The sequence below is a fragment of the Entelurus aequoreus genome, linkage group LG09, assembly GCF_033978785.1.
Source record: "Entelurus aequoreus isolate RoL-2023_Sb linkage group LG09, RoL_Eaeq_v1.1, whole genome shotgun sequence".
Lineage (NCBI taxonomy): Eukaryota > Metazoa > Chordata > Actinopteri > Syngnathiformes > Syngnathidae > Entelurus > Entelurus aequoreus.
The window spans coordinates 72681226-72700809 of record NC_084739.1 but is presented as its reverse complement, the minus strand read 5'-3'; the positions used below and the strand labels follow the sequence as shown (position 1 = coordinate 72700809).

Genomic DNA, 19584 nt, shown 5'->3' with positions numbered 1-19584 from the left:
TCAATGGCTTTAATTGAAATTACAAAATAAATTACCAATGCAATAGATAATAAAAATGTGCAGCAGCAGTTTTTATGGATCTAACTAAAGCATTTGACACAATTAATCACAATATTTTAATAAAAAAACTAGAACGATATGGCATCAGAGGGTTAGTCTTAAACTGGATAAGAAGTTATCTAACGAACAGGAAACAATACGTGAAGCTAGGCGAACACACGTCTACAACGCTAAATATATCCTGTGGTGTACCTCAGGGATCAATATTAGGACCTAAATTATTCAATCTCTATATAAATGACATTTGTAAAGTTACAAAAGATTTAAAGTTAGTATTATTTGCGGATGATACAACAGCGTTTTGTTCAGGAGAGAACACACAGGAGATAATACAAATAATAACAGAAGAAATTAACAAATTAAAAAGATGGTTTGACAAAAATAGATTATCGTTGAATCTCAGTAAAACTAAAATAATGCTATTTGGTAATAGCAGTAGAGAAAGTCAAACACAAATACAAATAGACGGAATAGAAATTGAAAGAGTAAATGAAACCAAATTTCTAGGTATAATGATTGATGATAAATTGAACTGGAAATCTCACGTAAAAAATATACAACATAAAGTAGCAAGAAACACGTCAATAATGAATAAAGCAAAACATGTTCTAGACAAAAAATCCCTTCATATTCTCTACTGCTCACTAGTGTTACCATATCTGAGCTACTGTGCAGAAATATGGGGAAATAATTACAAAAGTACACTTCATTCATTAACGGTGTTACAAAAAGAGATCCGTTAGAATAATACATAATGTTGGATATAGAGAACATACAAATCCTTTATTTATTGAATCAAAGATACTGAAATTCCACGACATAGTGAATTTGCAAACAGCTAAGATTATGCACAAAGCAAACTATAACCTGCTAGCCAAGAATATACAACAATTCTTCTCAACAAAAGAGGAGAAATATAATCTTAGAGAAAAATGTAATTTAAAACATTTGTACGCACGTACAACACTTAAGACCTTCAGTATATCAGTATGTGGAATTAAATGATGGAATGGATTAAGCAAAGCAATCAAACAATGTACTAATATGATCCACTTCAAGAAACTCTTCAAACTTAAAGTGTTTACAAAGTACAAAGAAGAAGAACCATGACAAACATTCTCCATTTATTTCATCCATCCATTCATTCATTCTTAAAGTAATCTTACTTATCTCATCATATGAAATATGACTTTCTTCACCAATTATTATTATTAAATTCTTACTATTATTTATTGATTTATTTTTATTGTGATTACCTATGGAGTTTATTGTGAATACATTGAGAACAGGAAGTGAACAAAAAAGTTTCAGCAACTGTTATGTAAAGAAAAGGGGTAGGATTAAATAAGCTCTGCTTCTTCCTACTCCTTTTCGAACATGTTGAAAAGAGAAACTGGAAATTGTGATGTATCATGTTGTATGCTTGCATGTTCGAAATAAACTCAAACTCTAACTCTAACTCTAACAATTGCGACAACGACTTTTTATTGTCAATATCGACTGCTGAGTTTAATTTTTTAATGATTTCTGCTGGTGTTGTGCCTCCGCATTTTTTCAATGAAAAACATGTGCCTTGGCTCAAAAAAGGTTGGAAAACACTGGTCTAGTGTGCCGTGGGAGATTATGTAATTTGTTGTAATACTCTTCCATATCTGTAGGTGGCAGCAGGAGGCTAATTGCTTTGTAGAAGCCGGGAACATGGTTTGTCGTGATCACAATATGCAGACGACAGCGTGCAGGTAAACGGGTATCTAATGCTTAAACCAAAGGTGAGTGCCTCTAAAAAAAGGTATTGAAGCTTAGGGAAGGCTATGCAGAATGAAACTAAAACTGAACTGACTGCAAAGTAAACAAAAACAGAATGCTGGACGACAGCAAAGACTTACAGCGTGTGGAGCAGACGCCGTCCACAAAGTACATCCGTACATGACACGACGATCAACAAAGTCCCCGTAAACAAGGACAGCCTCCGCACAACTTAAATAGTCTTGATTGCGAAAACAAAGCAGATGCGGGGAATATCGCTCAAAGGAAGACATGAAACTGCTCCAGGAAAATACCAACAAAACAGGAAAAGCCACCAAAATAGGAGCGCAAGACAAGGGACTAAAACACTACACACAGGAAAACAGCAAAAAACTCCAAATAAGTCACGGCGTGATGTGACAGGTGGTGACAGTACACCTACTTTGAGACAAGAGCTATCGTGATCCATGCTTGGTTATGCTTTGAATTCATATTCAACAATTGCGAAAACAACTTTTTACTGTCAACTGAGTTTCATTTTTTTATGATTTTTGCTGGTGGTGTGCCTCTGGATTTTTTCAATGAAAAAAATGTGCCTTGGCTCAAAAAAGGTTGAAAAACACTGACGTACACCACGGACGTTATTTATGTAAAACACACAATGGATGTTAAACTTTCGTAATGTTAATATTTTCCGTCTTACAAACCTAAATAAAGGAAGACCTATAAAGAAATACAATAATTCAAAATAAGGAATATCAATCATTAACAAAACATAGCTTCTGTTTCTCCATGCTGTTAACTATCTGTCTCGCGGCGCACGCTGGGAACGAGTAGCCAGGGCAGAATAATGAATTTATTGACAGTGCTGTGGGAAAGCTTATTCACAAAGTAAACACAGCCTCGAAGGAATATAACCTGCGGAGGCACTTTCTAAAGAAACACCACGTGAGACCTTGGGCTCTTGAAACTGCGGCCCTTTTCATTATGTAGGCGAATAGCCCTGATCTAGATCATAAACTATGTGTTATTCCAGCTGAACTTTAATTAAAGTGTACAAACACTCTTTCATCTGTGATTTTGCTACTTCACTTTTTAGCGGTTTTAGCTTCTTGTGTCCTTCTTACTTTCTCCAACGGAGCCATGGTACGGGACCTGGGTCGTGCGGGATGTCACGCCCCGGTTTTCCGACTCAGCCGCCTTAAGTAAAGTAAGGCTCCACTTTTCCACTTTGGTTTGGTCTAGGAGTTATCCTTGAAACATTTTTTTTTTTGATTCAATAGAGTTTTCTCCGGTTTCCAAGAACAATACTGTCATACTGAGTTAAAAACTACCGTATTTTTCGGACTATAAGTTGCAGTTTTTTTCATAGTTTGGCCGGGGGTGCGACTTACAGGACTGTCTCAGAAAATCAACAATACTATTAAACCAGGGACATGTAACTACACGGTTAATGCTTTCCAGCCTGGCGAAGCTTAAAGGCCTACTGAAAGCCACTACTACCGACCACGCAGTCTGATAGTTTATATATCAATGATGAAATCTTAACATTATAACACATGCCAATACGGCCGGGTTAACTTATAAAGTGACATTTTAAATTTGCCGCTAAACTTCCGGTTCGAAACGCCTCTGAGGATGACGTATGCGCGTGACGTAGCCCGGGGAACACGGGTATGCCTTCCACATTGAAGCCAATACGTATTCTGGACATCTGTGTTCGTGAATCTGTTCCAATCATGTTCATTGCATTATGGAGAAGGAAGCTGAGCAAGCAAAGAAGAAAGTTGTCGGTGCGAAATGGACGTATTTTTCGAACGTAGTCAGCAACAACAGTACACAGCCGGCGCTTCTTTGTTTACATTCCCGAAAGATGCAGTCAAGATGGAAGAACTCGGAAAACAGAGACTCTAACCAGGAGGACTTTTGACTTCGATACACAGACGCCTGTAGAGAACTGGGACAACACAGACTCTTACCAGGATTACTTTGATTTGGATGACAAAGACGCAGACGTGCTACTGTGAGTATGCAGCTTTGGCTTCTAAACATTTGATCGCTTGACCGTATGTGCGCAACTTTTTTTTGCGTATGTACGTAACTTTTTTTAAATATATAAGCTTTATGAACCTTGGGTTAGGTGAACGGTCTTTTGGGCTGAGTGATTGTGTGTGTTGATCAGGTGTTTGAATTGTATTGGCGTGTTCTATGGAGCTAGGAGCTAGCAGAGGAGCTAGGAGCTAGCATAACAAACACGTAGGTGTTTTTATGCAGGATTAATTTGTGGCATATTAAATATAAGCCTGGTTGTGTTGTGGCTAATAGAGTATATATATGTCTTGTGTTTATTTACTGTTGTAGTCATTCCCAGCTGAATATCAGGTACCGTGAGTATGCAGCTTTGGCTGCTAAACATTTGATAGCTTGACCGTATGTGCGCGTCACGTACGTAACTTTTTAAAAATATATAAGCTTTATGAACCTTGGGTTAGGTGAACGGTCTTTTGGGCTGAGTGATTGTGTGTGTTGATCAGGTGTTTGAATTGTATTGGCGTGTTCTATGGAGCTAGGAGCTAGCAGAGGAGCTAGGAGCTAGCGTAACAAACACGCAGGTGTTTTTATGCAGGATTAATTTGTGGCATATTAAATATAAGCCTGGTTGTGTTGTGGCTAATAGAGTATATATATGTCTTGTGTTTATTTACTGTTATAGTCATTCCCAGCTGAATATCAGGTCACCCCCGGCTCTCACAGCATCTTCCCTATCTGAATAGCTTCAACTCCCCACTAGTCCTTCACTTGCACTTTACTCATCCACAAATCTTTCATCCTCGCTCAAATTAATGGGGAAATTGTCGCTTTCTCGGTCCGAATCTCTCTCACTTCATGAGGCCATCATTGTAAACAATAGGGAACTTTGCGTATATGTTCAACTGACTACGTCACGCTACTTCCGGTAGGGGCAAGCCTTTTTTTTATCAGATACCAAAAGTTGCAATCTTTATCGTCGTTGTTCTATACTAAATCCTTTCAGCAAAAATATGGCAATATCGCGAAATGATCAAGTATGACACATAGAATAGATCTGCTATCCCCGTTTAAATAAAAAAAAATCATTTCAGTAGGCCTTTAACAATGCTGTTGCTAACGATGCCATTGAAGCTAACTTAGCTACGGGACCTCGTCAAAGCTATGATAAAAACATTAGCGCTCCACCTACGCCAGCCCTCATCTGCTCATCAACACCCGTGCTCACCTGCGTTCCAGCGATCGACGGAGCGACGAAGGACTTCACCCGATCATAGATGTGGTCGGCGGCCAGCATCGGATAGCGCGTCTGCTATCCATCTCAAAGTCCTCCTGGTTGTGTTGCTGTAGTCTGTCGCTAATACACCGACCCCATCTACAGCTTTCTTCTTTGCAGTCTTCATTGTTCATTAAACAAATTGCAAAAGATTCACCAACACAGATGTCCAGAATACTCTGGAATATTGCGATCAAAACAGAGCTTTTTGTATTGTATTCAATGGGTCCGAATACTTCCGTTTCAACCATTGACGTCACGCGCATACGTCATCATACATAGACGTTTTCAACCGGAAGTTTCGCTGGAAATGTAAAATTGCACTTTATAAGTTAACCCGGCCGTATTGGCATGTGTTGCAATGTTAAGATTTCATCATTGATGTATAAACTATCAGACTGCGTGGTCGCTAGTAGTGGCTTTCAGTAGGCCTTTAAAGACATTGTTGTTGATGTTGATTACATAAGCTGCATATACTTCCTGTGTTATGTCAGCCATGTTCTCCAGCCAACATAATCCTCCTTTTGATGTACGCACCCGTAATCCTCCAACAGTAAATATTGTAAGGGGGGGGGTCAGCGTGCGGCCGGCGATAAAGTCCGTCAAATGATTTAGCGAGAGGCGCGTTTTTCACCGCGTCTTTATCTGCCCCCGATGCAGATAACGGCCGCCGGCTCGTTCGTCCGGGAACACCGCTGGTATTCTGGACACGGCATCTATTTGTTCGAAACGGTCGGATTGGACAATGCGATCGTCATCCATCACATCGGAGGAAAAAAAGCCTGGCCGTATTGTGACGTGACCCTCAGATGAGATACAGCGGAGCCACCAGCTCTGTAAATATTCCTGTACATGCAACTCTGAAGTCCCCTTTTATATGATGGAAGATGTAGCGTCAACAAGCGGTCTTAGGAAAAGGAAAAAGACGAAGAAGAATAGTGTCCAACATGCACTATATTGCCAAAAGTATTTGGCCACCTGCCTTGACTCACATAAGAACTTGAAGTGCCAAACCCATAGGGTTCATCCCAAAAGTTCAGGTCAGGACTCTGTGCAGGCCAGTCGGTGGCCGCGCCCGGGAATCATTTTTGGTGATTTAACCCCCAATTCCAACCCTTGATGCCGAGTGCCAAGCAGGGAGGTAATGGGTCCCATTTTTTTATAGTCTTTGGTATGACTCACAACCTACCGATCTCAGGGCGGACACCCTAACCACAAGGCCACTGAGCAGGTGTATATAGATTTTTTTTAAAATTTGTATTAGTTTATAAACCTTGCTTTGTGCACTGGTGCACAGTCGTGTTGGAAGAGAAACTGTTCCCACAAAATTGGAAGCATGGAATTGTCCAAAATGTTTTTGGTGTCCTGGAGCATTTAAAGTTCCTCTCACTGAAACTAAGGGGCCCAGCCCAACTCCTGAAAAACAACCCACGCCATAACTCCTCCTCCACCAAAATTCACATTCGGCACAACGCAGTCCAAAATTGGACTTGGTGGATGCATGGCTTAGATCATCAATCAATGTTTATTTATATAGCCCTAAATCACAAGTGTCTCAAAGGGCTGTACAAGCCACAACGACATCCTCGGTACAGAGCCCACATACGGGCAAGGAAAAACTCACCCCAGTGGGACGTCGGTGAATGACTATGAGAAACCTTGGAGAGGACCGCATATGTGGGTAACCCCCCCCCCCCCCCCCCCCCCTCTAGGGGAGACCGAAAGCAACGGATGTCGAGTGGGTCTGACATAACATTGTGAAAGTCCAGTCCACAGTGGATCCAACACATCAGCGGGAGTCCAGTCCACAGCGGGGCCAACAGGAAACCATCCCGAGCGGAGACGGGTCAGCAGCGCAGAGATGTCCCCAACCGATGCACAGGCTAGTGGTCCACCCGGGGTCCCGGCTCTGGACAGCCAGCACTTCATCCATGGCCACCGGACCTATGCAACTCCCCCTCGCAAGGGACAGGGGAGAAGAGGAGAGAAGAAAAGAAACGGCAGATCAACTGGTCTAAAAAAGGGGGGGTCTATTTAAAGGCTAGATTATACAAATGAGTTTTAAGATGGGACTTAAATGCTTCTACTGAGGTAGCATCTCTAACTGTTACCGGGAGGGCATTCCAGAGTACTGGAGCCCGAATAGAAAACGCTCTATAGCCCGCAGACTTTTTTTTGGCTCTGGGAATCACTAATAAGCCGGAGTTCTTTGAACGCAGATTTCTTGTCGGGACAAGATGCAGCTGCTCGGCCATGGAAACCCATTCCATGAAGCTCTGTGCGTCCTGTACGTGGGCTAATTGGAAGGTTACATGAAGTTTGGAGCTCTGTAGCAACTGACTGTGCAGAAAGTCTTTGCACTATGCGCTTCAGCATCCGCTGACCCCTCTCTGTCAGTTTACGTGGCCTACCACTTGGTGGCTGAAATGCTGTTGTTCCCAAAATCTTCCATTTTCTTATAATAAAGCCGACAGTTGACTTTGGAATATTTAGGAGCGAGGAAATTTCACAACATTTGCACATTTACAAATATACAATTCAGCGTGTTCGAAAAAGAACAGGAAGAAGTAGAGCTGATTTAACCCTAACCCACTCTTGTTGTTGTTAGGGATGTGAATTGTTAGGATTTTGTGTGTCTGACACCTGGACTTGTAAGACGGCAGCTGGAGAGAGTAAATCCAGCTAAGTCAGCAGGCCCTGACCGAGTCAACCCCTGGGTCCTGAAGACTTGCGCCGCTCAGCTAACTGGGATCCTGCACTCCATCTTCAACCTGAGTCTGAAGCTAGAACGGATATCAGTTCTATGGAAAACATCCTGCATAGTGCCGGTGCCGGTGCCGGTGCCCATCCCATCGGGCTCAAATGGCTTCAGACCTGTTGCCCTGACGTCCCAGGTCATGAAGGTCCTCGAGAGACTTGTGCTGGATCAGCTGAGACCACTGGTGGCTCCTTCCCTGGATCCTCTACAGTTTGCATATCAGCCCCATGTAGGAGTGGACGATGCTGTTATCTACCTGCTGCATCATGCTCACTCTCACCTGGATGGTGGGAGGGGCACTGTGAGGATCATGTTTTTTGATTTCTCCAGTGCCTTTAACACCATTCAGCCAATTCTGATGAGTGACAAGTTGCTCCGGATGGGTGTCAGTTCATCCATTGTTTCCTGGATCACTGATTACTTGTCTGACAGGCCCCAGACTGGGGAGCTCCCTGTCGGATACTGTGGTCAGTGGTGTAGGTGCTCCACAGGGGACCGTCCTGTCTCCTTTCCTATTCACCCTGTACACCTCAGACTTCCAGTATAGTTCCAGGTCCTGCCACCTGCAGAAATACTCTGACGACTCTGCTGTGGTCGGGTGTATCGGAGAGGGACGGGAATTGGAGTACAGGACACTGATCGCTGACTTTGTGGAGTGGTCTCAGGCGAACCATCTGGTCCTTAATGTGGACAAGACCAAGGAGCTGGTCATCGACTTCAGGAAGAGAGTGACCCCGGTGGAGCCCATCAAGATCCAGGGCCGGGAGGTGGCAGTAGTGGAGCAGTACAAGTACCTGGTAGTCCACTTGAACAGCAGACTGGACTGGAAGGACAACTGCAAAGCTGTTTACAAGAAGGGCAAGAGCAGACTCTTTTTCCTGAGGAAGCTTAGGTCCTTTAATGTGTGTTGGAGATCTTTTATCAGTTTGTTGTGGCCAGTGCCCTGTACTTTGCAGTGGTTGGTTGGGGGAGCAGCACCAGGAAAAGGGACTCAAACCGGATTGATAAACTGATCCGGAAAGCCGGCCAAACTATTGGCACGCAGTTGGAGGCGTTTGTGTCAGTGAGGGACAGGAGGACACTGGACAAACTGCTGGCCATCATGGACAATCCTGCCCACCCACTCCACCAGACAATTAAGGGATAGCGGAGCTCATACTCCAACAGGCTCCTTCAACTTCCTTCCCGTACTGTGCGATTCAAGAACTCCTTCATTCCGTACTCCATCCAGCTGTATAATAGATCGCCTTACAGCAATAGATGACATCTGCCTATTACCTGACACCTGACATGTTAGCTACTTCTCTTTATTTATAATGTCTATTTTCTATTTCCTGCTGGACCTACTCTCTATTTTATGCTGCTGCTGTCATATATACTGTATTTACTGTAATATTGTACATGGTCAGTGGTTTATATTGTATATATGTTATAGACATAATATAATATATCTGTATATAAATTATTCTGTACACATATTATGTATATATTCGTATATATGTTAGATTTTTTTTTATAGCTATATTAGTCCATTTATACCTGCATTGTCCTTTCCATCCTTACACTTTCCATCATTGTAACTGAGCTACTGTGTTGAACAATTTCCCTTGTGGATCATTAAAGATTGTCTAAGTCTAAGTCTAAGTACCAATATGCATACCGGTATTCATCGGTCTTATCAGCAATTCCGTAAATCCTGGATTATAAACCTCTACTTTTTTCTTACGCTTTGAACCCCGCGGATTATAAAAGGGTGCGGCTAATTTATGGATTATAATAAAAAGTAAAAAACAAGCAAACAAGTAAATACACTGACGATGTGTTTTGTTGTTTGTGCTATCGTGCCGTCCATTGGACGAGTTTGCTTCCGGTAGTGCTTTCAACAGGAAGTAGAATTGCTGCTGATTGTTCTAGCCGTCCACAGCGTTTCTGCTTGTATGGATTCGTCATTCGTCACTCCCAAACAACGTTTGTAAGTTTTACAATACAGCTAAAACAATTCTTACTTACTAAACTGTCCCATGTGTGATGTCTGTAGGAGTGTTTTCATGCATGTTTGTACGTGCTATCATAATGTAAACAAGCCAGCGTCATTAGCATTAGCTAGAAGTGGCGAACACTGTTTGAATATATATCTTAAAGTCGTCACCACTATTTCATTTCCAGGCACGGTAATACTGTATTTACAAAACTCAAAACCAGTGAAGTTGGCACGTTGTGTAAATGGTAAATAAAAACAGAATACAATGATTTGCAAATCCTTTTCAACCTAAATTCAATTGAATAGACTGCAAAGACAAGATATTTAATGTTCCAACAGGTAAACCTTGTTATTTTTTGCAAATATTAGCTCATTTGGAATTTGATGCCTGCGACATGCTTCAAAGAAGCTGGCACGAGTGGGGAAAAAGACTGAAAAACACTTATTTGGAACATTACACAAGTGAACAGGCTAATTGGGAACAGGTGGGTGCCATGATTGGGTGTAAAAGCAGCTTCCATGAAATGCTCAGTCATTCACAAAGAAGGATGGGGCGAGGGCCACCACTTTGTCAACAAATGCGTGAGCAAATTGTTTAAGAACAACATTTCTCTACCAGCTATTGCAAGAAATTTTGGGATTTCACCATCTTCAGTCCATAATATCATCAAAAGGATAACCCTGAGAAATCACTACATGTAAGCAACAAGGCTGAAAACCAACATTTTTAAGTGCAAGTTAAAACTTTACTATGCAAAGTGAAAGCCATTTATCAACAACACCCAGAAACTCCGCCGGCTTCGCTGGGCCCGAGCTCATCTAAGATGGACTGATGCAAAGTGGAAAAGTGTTCTGTGGTCTGACGAGTCCACATTTCGAATTGTTTTTGGAAACTGTGGACGTCTTGGAAAAGAACCATCCGGATTGTTCTAGGCGCAAAGTTGAAAAGCCAGCATCTGTGATGGTATGGGGGTGTATTAGTGTCCAAGACATGGGTAACTTACACAATCTGTGAAGGCACCATTAATGCTGAAAGGTACATACAGCTTTTGGAGCAACATATGTTGCCATCCAAGCAACGTTATCATGGACGCCCCTGCTTATTTCAGGAAGACGATGCCAAACCACGTGTTACAACAGCGTGGCTTCATAGTAAAAGAGTGCGGGTACTAGACTGGCCTGCCTGTAGTCCAGACCTGTCTCCCATTAGAAAAAGGTGGCGCAATATGAAGCTTAAAATACCACATAGTGTTTGATAGTCTCACTACTGCCACAGGTGGTAGAAAAGTGTATTACAACTGAGTACTTCTGCGGCCCGTACTTATCACAGTGTTTATAAAACGGAATTGGAGGTTGAGTCTTGAGGAATTTGAATCGGGTTTTTTCCAGTTTTACAGCCGGCGTCCTTGTGGAAAAGTTAGTGAGCTGACCGCAAAACTTTTGAGTGATGGCAAATGAGTGCGTGAGAGGAGAGGACACCTGCTTGACTGAATACCTCCAGTATGGAGGCTGGGAGGAATGCTGACAATGCGGAGCTGTCTCCTGGGGATTCTCAAGGACAACAGGTTGGAGACCCTCCGCCGCCCCCCCCCCCCCTTCTTTGAAACACATGTTTGTGACCACCAAAGTCTACATGCGGGATTCTTACCAAGTTTTTATTTGTCAATCCTCCCTTAGTTGTGTGTTATGTCGGCAATACGGCCAGGGCGATACGGCTGAAAACTGTATCGCCATATAAGAGATTTATATCGGTCCATATTGATAATTATTGGTATTTTTTATGACCTATGGAATGTCGAGGATAAAAATATATTAACCTCTTAAAGGCCTACTGAAATGAAATGTTCTTATTTAAACGGGGATAGCAGATCCATGCTATGTGTCATACTTGATCATTTCGCGATATTGCCATATTTTTGCTGAAAGGATTTAGTAGAGAACATCGACGATAAAGTTCGCAACTTTGGGTGGCTGATAAAAAAAAGCCTTGCCTGTACCGGAAGTAGCGTGACGTCGCAGGTTGAAGGGCTCCTCACATTTCCCCATTGTTTACACCAGCAGCGAGAGCGATTCGGACCGAGAAAGCGACGATTACCCCATTAATTTGAGCGAGGATGAAAGATTCGTGGATGAGGACTGTGAGAGTGAAGGACTAGAGTGCAGTGCAGGACGTATCTTTTTTCGCTCAAGCTGGCTCATTGGATTCCACACTTTCTCCTTTTTCTGTTGTGGATCACGGATTTGTATTTTAAACCACCTCGGATACTATGTCCTCTTGAAAATGAGAGTCGAGAACGCGAAATGGACATTCACAGTGACTTTTATCTCCACGACAATACATCGGTGAAGCACTTTAGCTACGGAGCTAACGTGATAGCATCGTGCATAAATGCAGATAGAAACAAAAGAAATAAGCCCCTGACTGGAAGGATAGACAGAAGATCAACAATACTACCAAACACTGGACCTGTAACTACACGGTTAATGCTGTACCGCCTGGCGAAGGCTAGCAATGCTGTTGCTAACGACGCCGTTGAAGCTAACTTAGCTACGGGACCTCGACAGAGCTATGCTGAAAACATTAGCTCTCCACCTACGCCAGCCGGCTAGCGTCGGATAGCGCGTCTGCTATCCAACTCAAAGTCCTCCTGGTTGTGTTGCTGCAGCTGGCCGCTAATACACCGATCCCACCTACAGCTTTCTTCTTTGCAGTCTCCATTGTTAATTGAACAAATTGCAAAAGATTCACCAACTCAGATGTCCAGAATACTGTGGAATTTTGCGATGAAAACAGAGATTTTTTGTATTGGGATGCAATGTGTCCCAATACTTCCGTTTCAACCATTGACGTCACGCGCAAACGTCATCATACATAGACGTTTTCAACCGTAAGTTTCCCGGGAAATTTAAAATTGCACTTTATAAGTTAACCCGGCCGTATTGGCATGTGTTGCAATGTTAAGATTTCATCATTGATATATAAACTATCAGACTGCGTGGTCGCTAGTAGTGGCTTTCAGTAGGCCTTTAAGGCCCAAGCTGTTTGTTTACATGCTCTTTTTAAATTTCTCTTTGCTATTTGGGCTTATTGGACCCTAATTAGAATAAAAACTAAAAATCGTCTTTTAATATGATGTACTTAGTCCATAAGTACACAAACGTGTACTTCATGTGTAGTGACATGCACATTTTTATTTTTACACTTTTTTTTCCTTCCAAATTCTATTGTATGTTATACTCTTCTGACACCACCAGATGGCAGTATAAGTGTCCACATAAGCGACCATAACACCCCAATTCAGTAGTGTACACAATTTTGGAAATAAGAGCTAAAAGGTGCTGTCCACGCATGTGGCCACTAAGGCCTTTAGAGGTTAAATGTAAACATGTTTCTTTGAAATGTAACCTTCCTCGGATTATTATCCCCTCAGCTATCAAGGCAGAAAATTAAACGGAAGCATGGAAAACAAACAATGTGAACAAAATTGTAAAATCACAACAAACCTTAACAATAAGCTCTTAAAATGAAGGTGCAAAAATAAGGAATATGTAAGAAATGCTTCTTCTTCTTTTACCACCAGCTACTGTATTGGAGTGTGAACCAAACTAAAATGTTCTGGTTGCTACTTAGTACCCCTTTGAGAGTAACCTCCTGCCGCTAACTCCCTCTCTTAGTTTTCTACTTTCTCTACTGTATTTCCCACAATGCAGTTGTCACATAATCCTGTCGGGGTGTTTATTTATAAGGTGCAATGTCTTAATTCAGTCTGGTGTGTCCTAATCTAATGCGCGATACGGCTCTTTCCTTTTTTTGTGCTCCCCCTTACAGTTCTTCCCACTCCTACTGAGTTCTGTTTTGCATATATTGTGCCGAGTCATACCAAAGACTATAAAAATGGGGACCCATTACCTCAATGCTTGGCACTCAGCATCAAGGGTGGGAATTGGGGGTTAAATCACCAAAAATGATTCCCGGGCGCGGCCACCGCTGCTGCCCACTGCTCCCCTCGCCTCCCAGGGGGTGATCAAGGGTGATGGGTCAAATGCAGAGAATTATTTCGCCACACCTCGTGTGTGTGTGTGACAATCATTGGTACTTTAACTTTAACTTTAATTCAATCTGGTGTGTCCTAATCTAATGCGCGATACGGCTCCTTCCTTTTTTTGTGCTCCCCCTTACAGTTCTTCCCACTCCGGCTGTGCTCTGTTTTGCATATATTGTATTTTTTGGGCCACAGGGTGCACCTGTGGGTCTATTCAGGGGTATTTTCAAACAAAAGGCGTACCGGATTATACGACACATTAAAGGGGGTCAAAAGACTTCCTTGTGGTCTATGTCAGAATAATTTTATCTAAGTTATCACAAAACTTTGTGTTGCCGTGAGTTCCCGGCGAGAAGACAAAAGCTGTCTTTGGTCCGACCAAGAAGAAGGCTTGTAAAACTCCACTGTGTAGGATGGGAAGCAACATGAAGGTGTTCTGTTTCTTTTACGTATTGTAATCCACAGAAAGATTTTGTCTTGACCCAAGAACTACAAAGCGGAGAGAAAGCAGGATCTTCCCAAGTTCCTGGCACCTCTTCTTTGAACTGTTTTACGACAACTTCTTTGAACTCTTTTACAACCTTTTCTTTGAATCGACCTTTTCTTCGAACTGTTTTGTAATCAAAGGTGATGGCTGTTTATGACCCCCGTCCCTTTAGAAACAGGGAAAGTCCAAATAAAAGAGGAGGCTTACAATCTTTGGTCAGCGCGTAATGAGACTGTACAAGGGTACAGATGTACACGTTTCTCCTCACCGAGCCAAATTTTATTCTGTCTCTGTTTGATTCCTTGCTTCTTGTCCTGTTTAATAGATGTCATCAATGTTTGAACCTGACAGTCTACATCACATGTAATGGTGTTTTTTTTGGTCAAAGGCGATGGCTGTTTACGACCCCCGTCCCTTTAGAAACAACTGTTGCCATGTAATCAGGGAAAGTCCAAATAAAACGGGAGGCGTACAATCTTTGGTCAGCGCGTAATGACACTGTGCAAGGGTACAGATGTACACGTTTCTCCTCACCGAGCCAAATTTTATTCTGTCTCTGTTTGATTCCTTGCTTCCTGTCCTGTTTAATAGATGTCATCAATGTTTGAACCTGACAGTCTACATCACATGTAATGGTGTTTTTTTTGGTCAAAGGCGATGGCTGTTTACGACCCCCGTCCCTTTAGAAACAACTGTTGCCATGTAATCAGGGAAAGTCCAAATAAAAGAGGAGGCGTACAATCTTTGGTCAGAGCGTAATGACACTGTGCAAGGGTACAGATGTACACGTTTCTCCTCACCGAGCCAAATTTAATTCTGTCTCTGTTTGATTCCTTGCTTCTTGTCTTGTTTAATAGATGTCATCAGTGTTTGAACCTGACAGTCTACATCACATGTAATGGTGTTTTTTTGGTCAAAGGCGATGGCTGTTTACGACCCCCGTCCCTTTAGAAACAGGGAAAGTCCAAATAAAACGGGAGGCGTACAATCTTTGGTCAGAGCGTAATGACACTGTGCAAGGGTACAGATGTACACGTTTCTCCTCACCGAGCCAAATTTAATTCTGTCTCTGTTTGATTCCTTGCTTCTTGTCTTGTTTAATAGATGTCATCAGTGTTTGAACCTGACAGTCTACATCACATGTAATGGTGTTTTTTTGGTCAAAAATGTTGCATAGATTATGTTTTATCTTCAAGTCGCTTTCTGAACCGTCGCTGCAGGTTGCGCTGTTTTGTGGGTGGTCTTATTTACGTGGCTCCACTTCGACAGCGTCTTCTCCCCGTCATCTTTGGTGTAGCGGAAGAAGTGTCAAAAAATGGAGCTAAATGTTTTAATGACATTCCGACTTTACTTCAATCAATAACGGAGAAGCATCTCCTCATCCGTGGCTCACTAGTGTCCCGTGAAAAAACGTCCGTCTGTCGTCAATAACGAAAGTTCCATGGGTAAGTTGTGTAAAACCACTATACCGGTAGTTTTTAGCGCTTCCATAGCGAATCTACTGACAGATATAAGTTAGAACTTTACGTTAGTTTATATTAGAAATGGCAACAGCAGAGGATAAATTCCCCATAACAAGAAGATAGAAAAAAAAAAAGGAGCTTATCGACTATGGAGTCTGCGCAGACTACAATGGCAGACGCACGCAAATTTTCAGGACTTACGCAGATCCCAAATATCAGCAGGTACCAATAGGTAAAACAAAGTTGCATAATATTGCAAAATAAAACACCAGATAATATGTCTGCTAATAGGTGCCATTTTGGGGTCCTTAAAGACACGCCATAATAATACCGTATGTTGAAGCACAGTACGTCTGACTATGGTAGCCGTAATAGCAGTGCAGCTTCTTAGCTTACCAAAGTCGTACTAAAACATTTTCACAGATTTTTGAGCGCCGTGTGTAATGTTCTATATTCTCAGTGGAACATTTAATGTTTTGGTGTTGATCACTGGCGTTATGCCCTGAGATCGGTAGGTTGGAGTTCAAATCCCAGCCGAGTCATACCAAAGACTATAAAAATGGGACCCATAACCTCCCTGCTTGGCACTCAGCAACAAAGGGTTGGAGTTGGGGGTTAAATCACCAAAATGATTCCCGGGCGCGGCGCCGCTGCTGCCCACTGCTCCCCAAGGGGATGGGACAAATGCAGAGGACAAATTTCACCACATCTAGTGTGTGTGTGACAATCATTGGTACTTTAATCTTTAATTAATCTTTTAATCTTATTTTGCAGTCCACACATGTATGGCTGCCATCTACTGGTCACACTTATCATTACACCATGTACCAAATAAAATAGCTTTGAGGTCGTTAAGCATAACCAGAATTAGTCTGTATATTAGGCGCACCGGGTTATAAGGCGCACTGTCGATTTTTGACAAAATGAAAAGATTTTAAGTGCGCCTTATAGTCCGAACAATATGGTACATGTCTTCTGTTGTACTCATATCCCAGAGTAATTTCCACCTTCCATAAGATGTCCTTTAATTAATGATTTGACCTTTTCTGTGCTGCTCTAGCGTTAGTGTCTGCTTTGCCAGCTGATCGGCCAATTCATTGCCCTTTGTGCCCATGTGAGCTGGAACCTTACGCTGGTATTCTCCCTCTCAATCCTGAACAATACCTCATATCATTATTATTATTATTATTATTATTATTATATGGCATTAACTATCGAATCCTGTCCGCTTTGCATCCTAGGATGCTTTCATAAAGTGTAAGAAAATAGTGCAAAATGTGAAAATGTAAACAGAGAGAAACCTGAGAACTATTTCTGCAGGTTTAGTGGCAGGAAGTTACAGCTGTGCTCTAAAGGGTGAGCACGGTTTAAGTGGTGGAACGCATTTTTTGTTTGCATTCATTCCGCATAGTCACGATTGGTTGTCACTCATGACTGATTCACTACAGTAGCTAACGAGGTACAATAGGACGAGTATCCTGTGCAGTTCATTGGCGTTATTGATGCATTTACAGACAACAAAGCTGACATTTCACACACTCACCAGCCAGTCCACAGAGAATCCCAGCCAGCAGGACTTGGACCCCCGGCAAGTTCATATCTCCGCTTCAGTCAGAACACTCCCAAAATTCGACAGCCTGCACTGAAAGTTTGCCGGCCCTCGCTTTAGGGGGAGTCGTGGAGAGGCGGGCCGGTCAGTGAGTGGGCTCTGGTTTCTGGTGGCAAACCTCTGACTAACCCCCCGCTCATCCGACAGCATCCTGACCTCTCAGCACACTTGGAGGCGCTGGGGACAGCTGCGAGTGTGTGTGTGTGTGTGTGTGTGTGTGTGTGTGTGTGTGTTTTTTGTGCATCTATCTGTGTGTGTGTGTATCAACTTTGTCATCGTTTCTGGGGCACGTGAATAATGACACACACATTTGTACGGGCCAGATAGGACGCCAACCGAGCAGGAGAGACAGATAGGCGGACAGCTGAGGGCCGTCACTGCTGGAATGGACGTATGTCCGCACACACACACACACACACACACACACACACATACACGTGAGCGGTGTGAGTCACACGGAACTCACCTCTTATAGGGATTCTATTATGAGTCTTAATTCAGTCTGGTGTGTCCTAATCTAACGCGTGATACGATTCCTTCCATTTTTGTGCTCCCCCTTACAGTTTTTCCCACTCCTACTATATTCTGTTTTGCATGTAAGGCGCATTAAAGGGGTCTTATTATGATTATTTTTGTAACTTTAAATCACTTCCTTGTGGTCTACATAACATGTAAGGGTGGTTATTTGGTCAAAATGTTTGTGGGCGGGTCTTATTTACATGCCTCCACTTCGACAGGGTCTTCACCTTTTTTAAGCGCTTCCATAGCAAGTGTCCTGACGGATATAAGTTCGGACTGTACGCTACTTTGCATTAAATACGGCAACAGCGGAGGATGCATGTGCATGTACGAGCCAGTCCGCCCCACAACAAGAAGGTTATTACGGGGTGCCAGATGTAAAAATTCGGTCACAGTTTTCAAGCAGATATATTTCTCACATTTAATTCACCTTTCTCACATTTAAGTTTAAAATAAATGGTGACTCTAAATGTTATATCTAAATATAAATGTTACATCTAAATGTAAATATTAAATCTAAATGTTAAATATAACTGTTAAATATCAATGTTAAACCTGAACGTTAAACCTAAATGTTGGGTGTGAATGTTAAATCCAAATGTTGAATCTAAATGTTAAGTCTCAATGTTAAATCAATGTTAAATCCACCCATTCATTTTCTACCGCTTGTCCCTCTTGGGTGGCTGGACCTAAATGTTAAATCTAAATATTAAATCCAAACGTTAATTCTGAATGTTGAATTTGAATGTTAACATTGATATTTAGTGTATTTATATTGATTATTTATAGTTAACATTTAGATGTAACATTTATATTTAGATACAACATTTAGATTAATCAATTGATTTAAACCTAAATGTGAGAAAAGTGAGTTAAATGTGAGAAATAGTGCGACTGAATTTTTACATTCGGCACCCCACACTTATTGACTACAGTGCTACTACTACTACTGCAATGGCGGACACGCGCAAAGCACTTTGGGTAAATATTTACCATATATGGATGAACAAACTGGGCTAATTCCAAACGGCTCGTTTGGAGGAAGTGTCTTAAAAATAAAGGACGGCATGGCTCGGTCTGTAGAGCGGCCGTGGCAGCAACTCGAGGGTTCCAGGTTCGATCCCCGCTGCTGACCTTCCTAGTCACTGCCGTTGTGTCCTCGGGCAAGACACTATACCCACCTTCTCCCACTGCCACCTACACTAGTTTAAATGTAATAATGGGCTCTACTACTATATATATATATATATATATATATATATATATATATATATATATATATATATATATATATATAAAACATTCTGTAAAAAAACGGTCATCTACTGGCAACTACGGCTGCCAAACGAAAACCATAAAATTAAAGTAAAACATTGTAAACCAAATAATGATCAAAAACATTATAATTACAGACATTTTCATGAAACGTTTTATTTACGGAAACATGTCGTAATATTACATGAATTTGAAAGTAATTTAAGAAAACAGAAAATGCTATGTATAATTAATTTGGTATTTTTCTGTAAAAAAAATAGAAATATACATAGTTTGTCATTACTGGCATATTACTTAAATTAACAGGCGGATTGTTTATTTACAGATAATGTCTTCAAT

At 41.8% G+C, this 19584-nt stretch overlaps 1 protein-coding gene across 1 annotated transcript in view; it reads right to left on the bottom strand.

The window, feature by feature from the left end:
- LOC133657685 (acetylcholine receptor subunit alpha-like) overlaps positions 1-17470 on the bottom strand; it is a 38516-nt gene extending 21046 nt beyond the window's left edge. Inside the window, exon 1 of the mRNA XM_062059304.1 lies at positions 17386-17470. Coding sequence (XP_061915288.1) covers positions 17386-17440 — 55 coding nt within the window. The 5' untranslated portion in view covers positions 17441-17470. The remainder of the gene's footprint in view (positions 1-17385) is intronic.
- Between the last annotated feature and the right edge of the window lie 2114 nt (positions 17471-19584).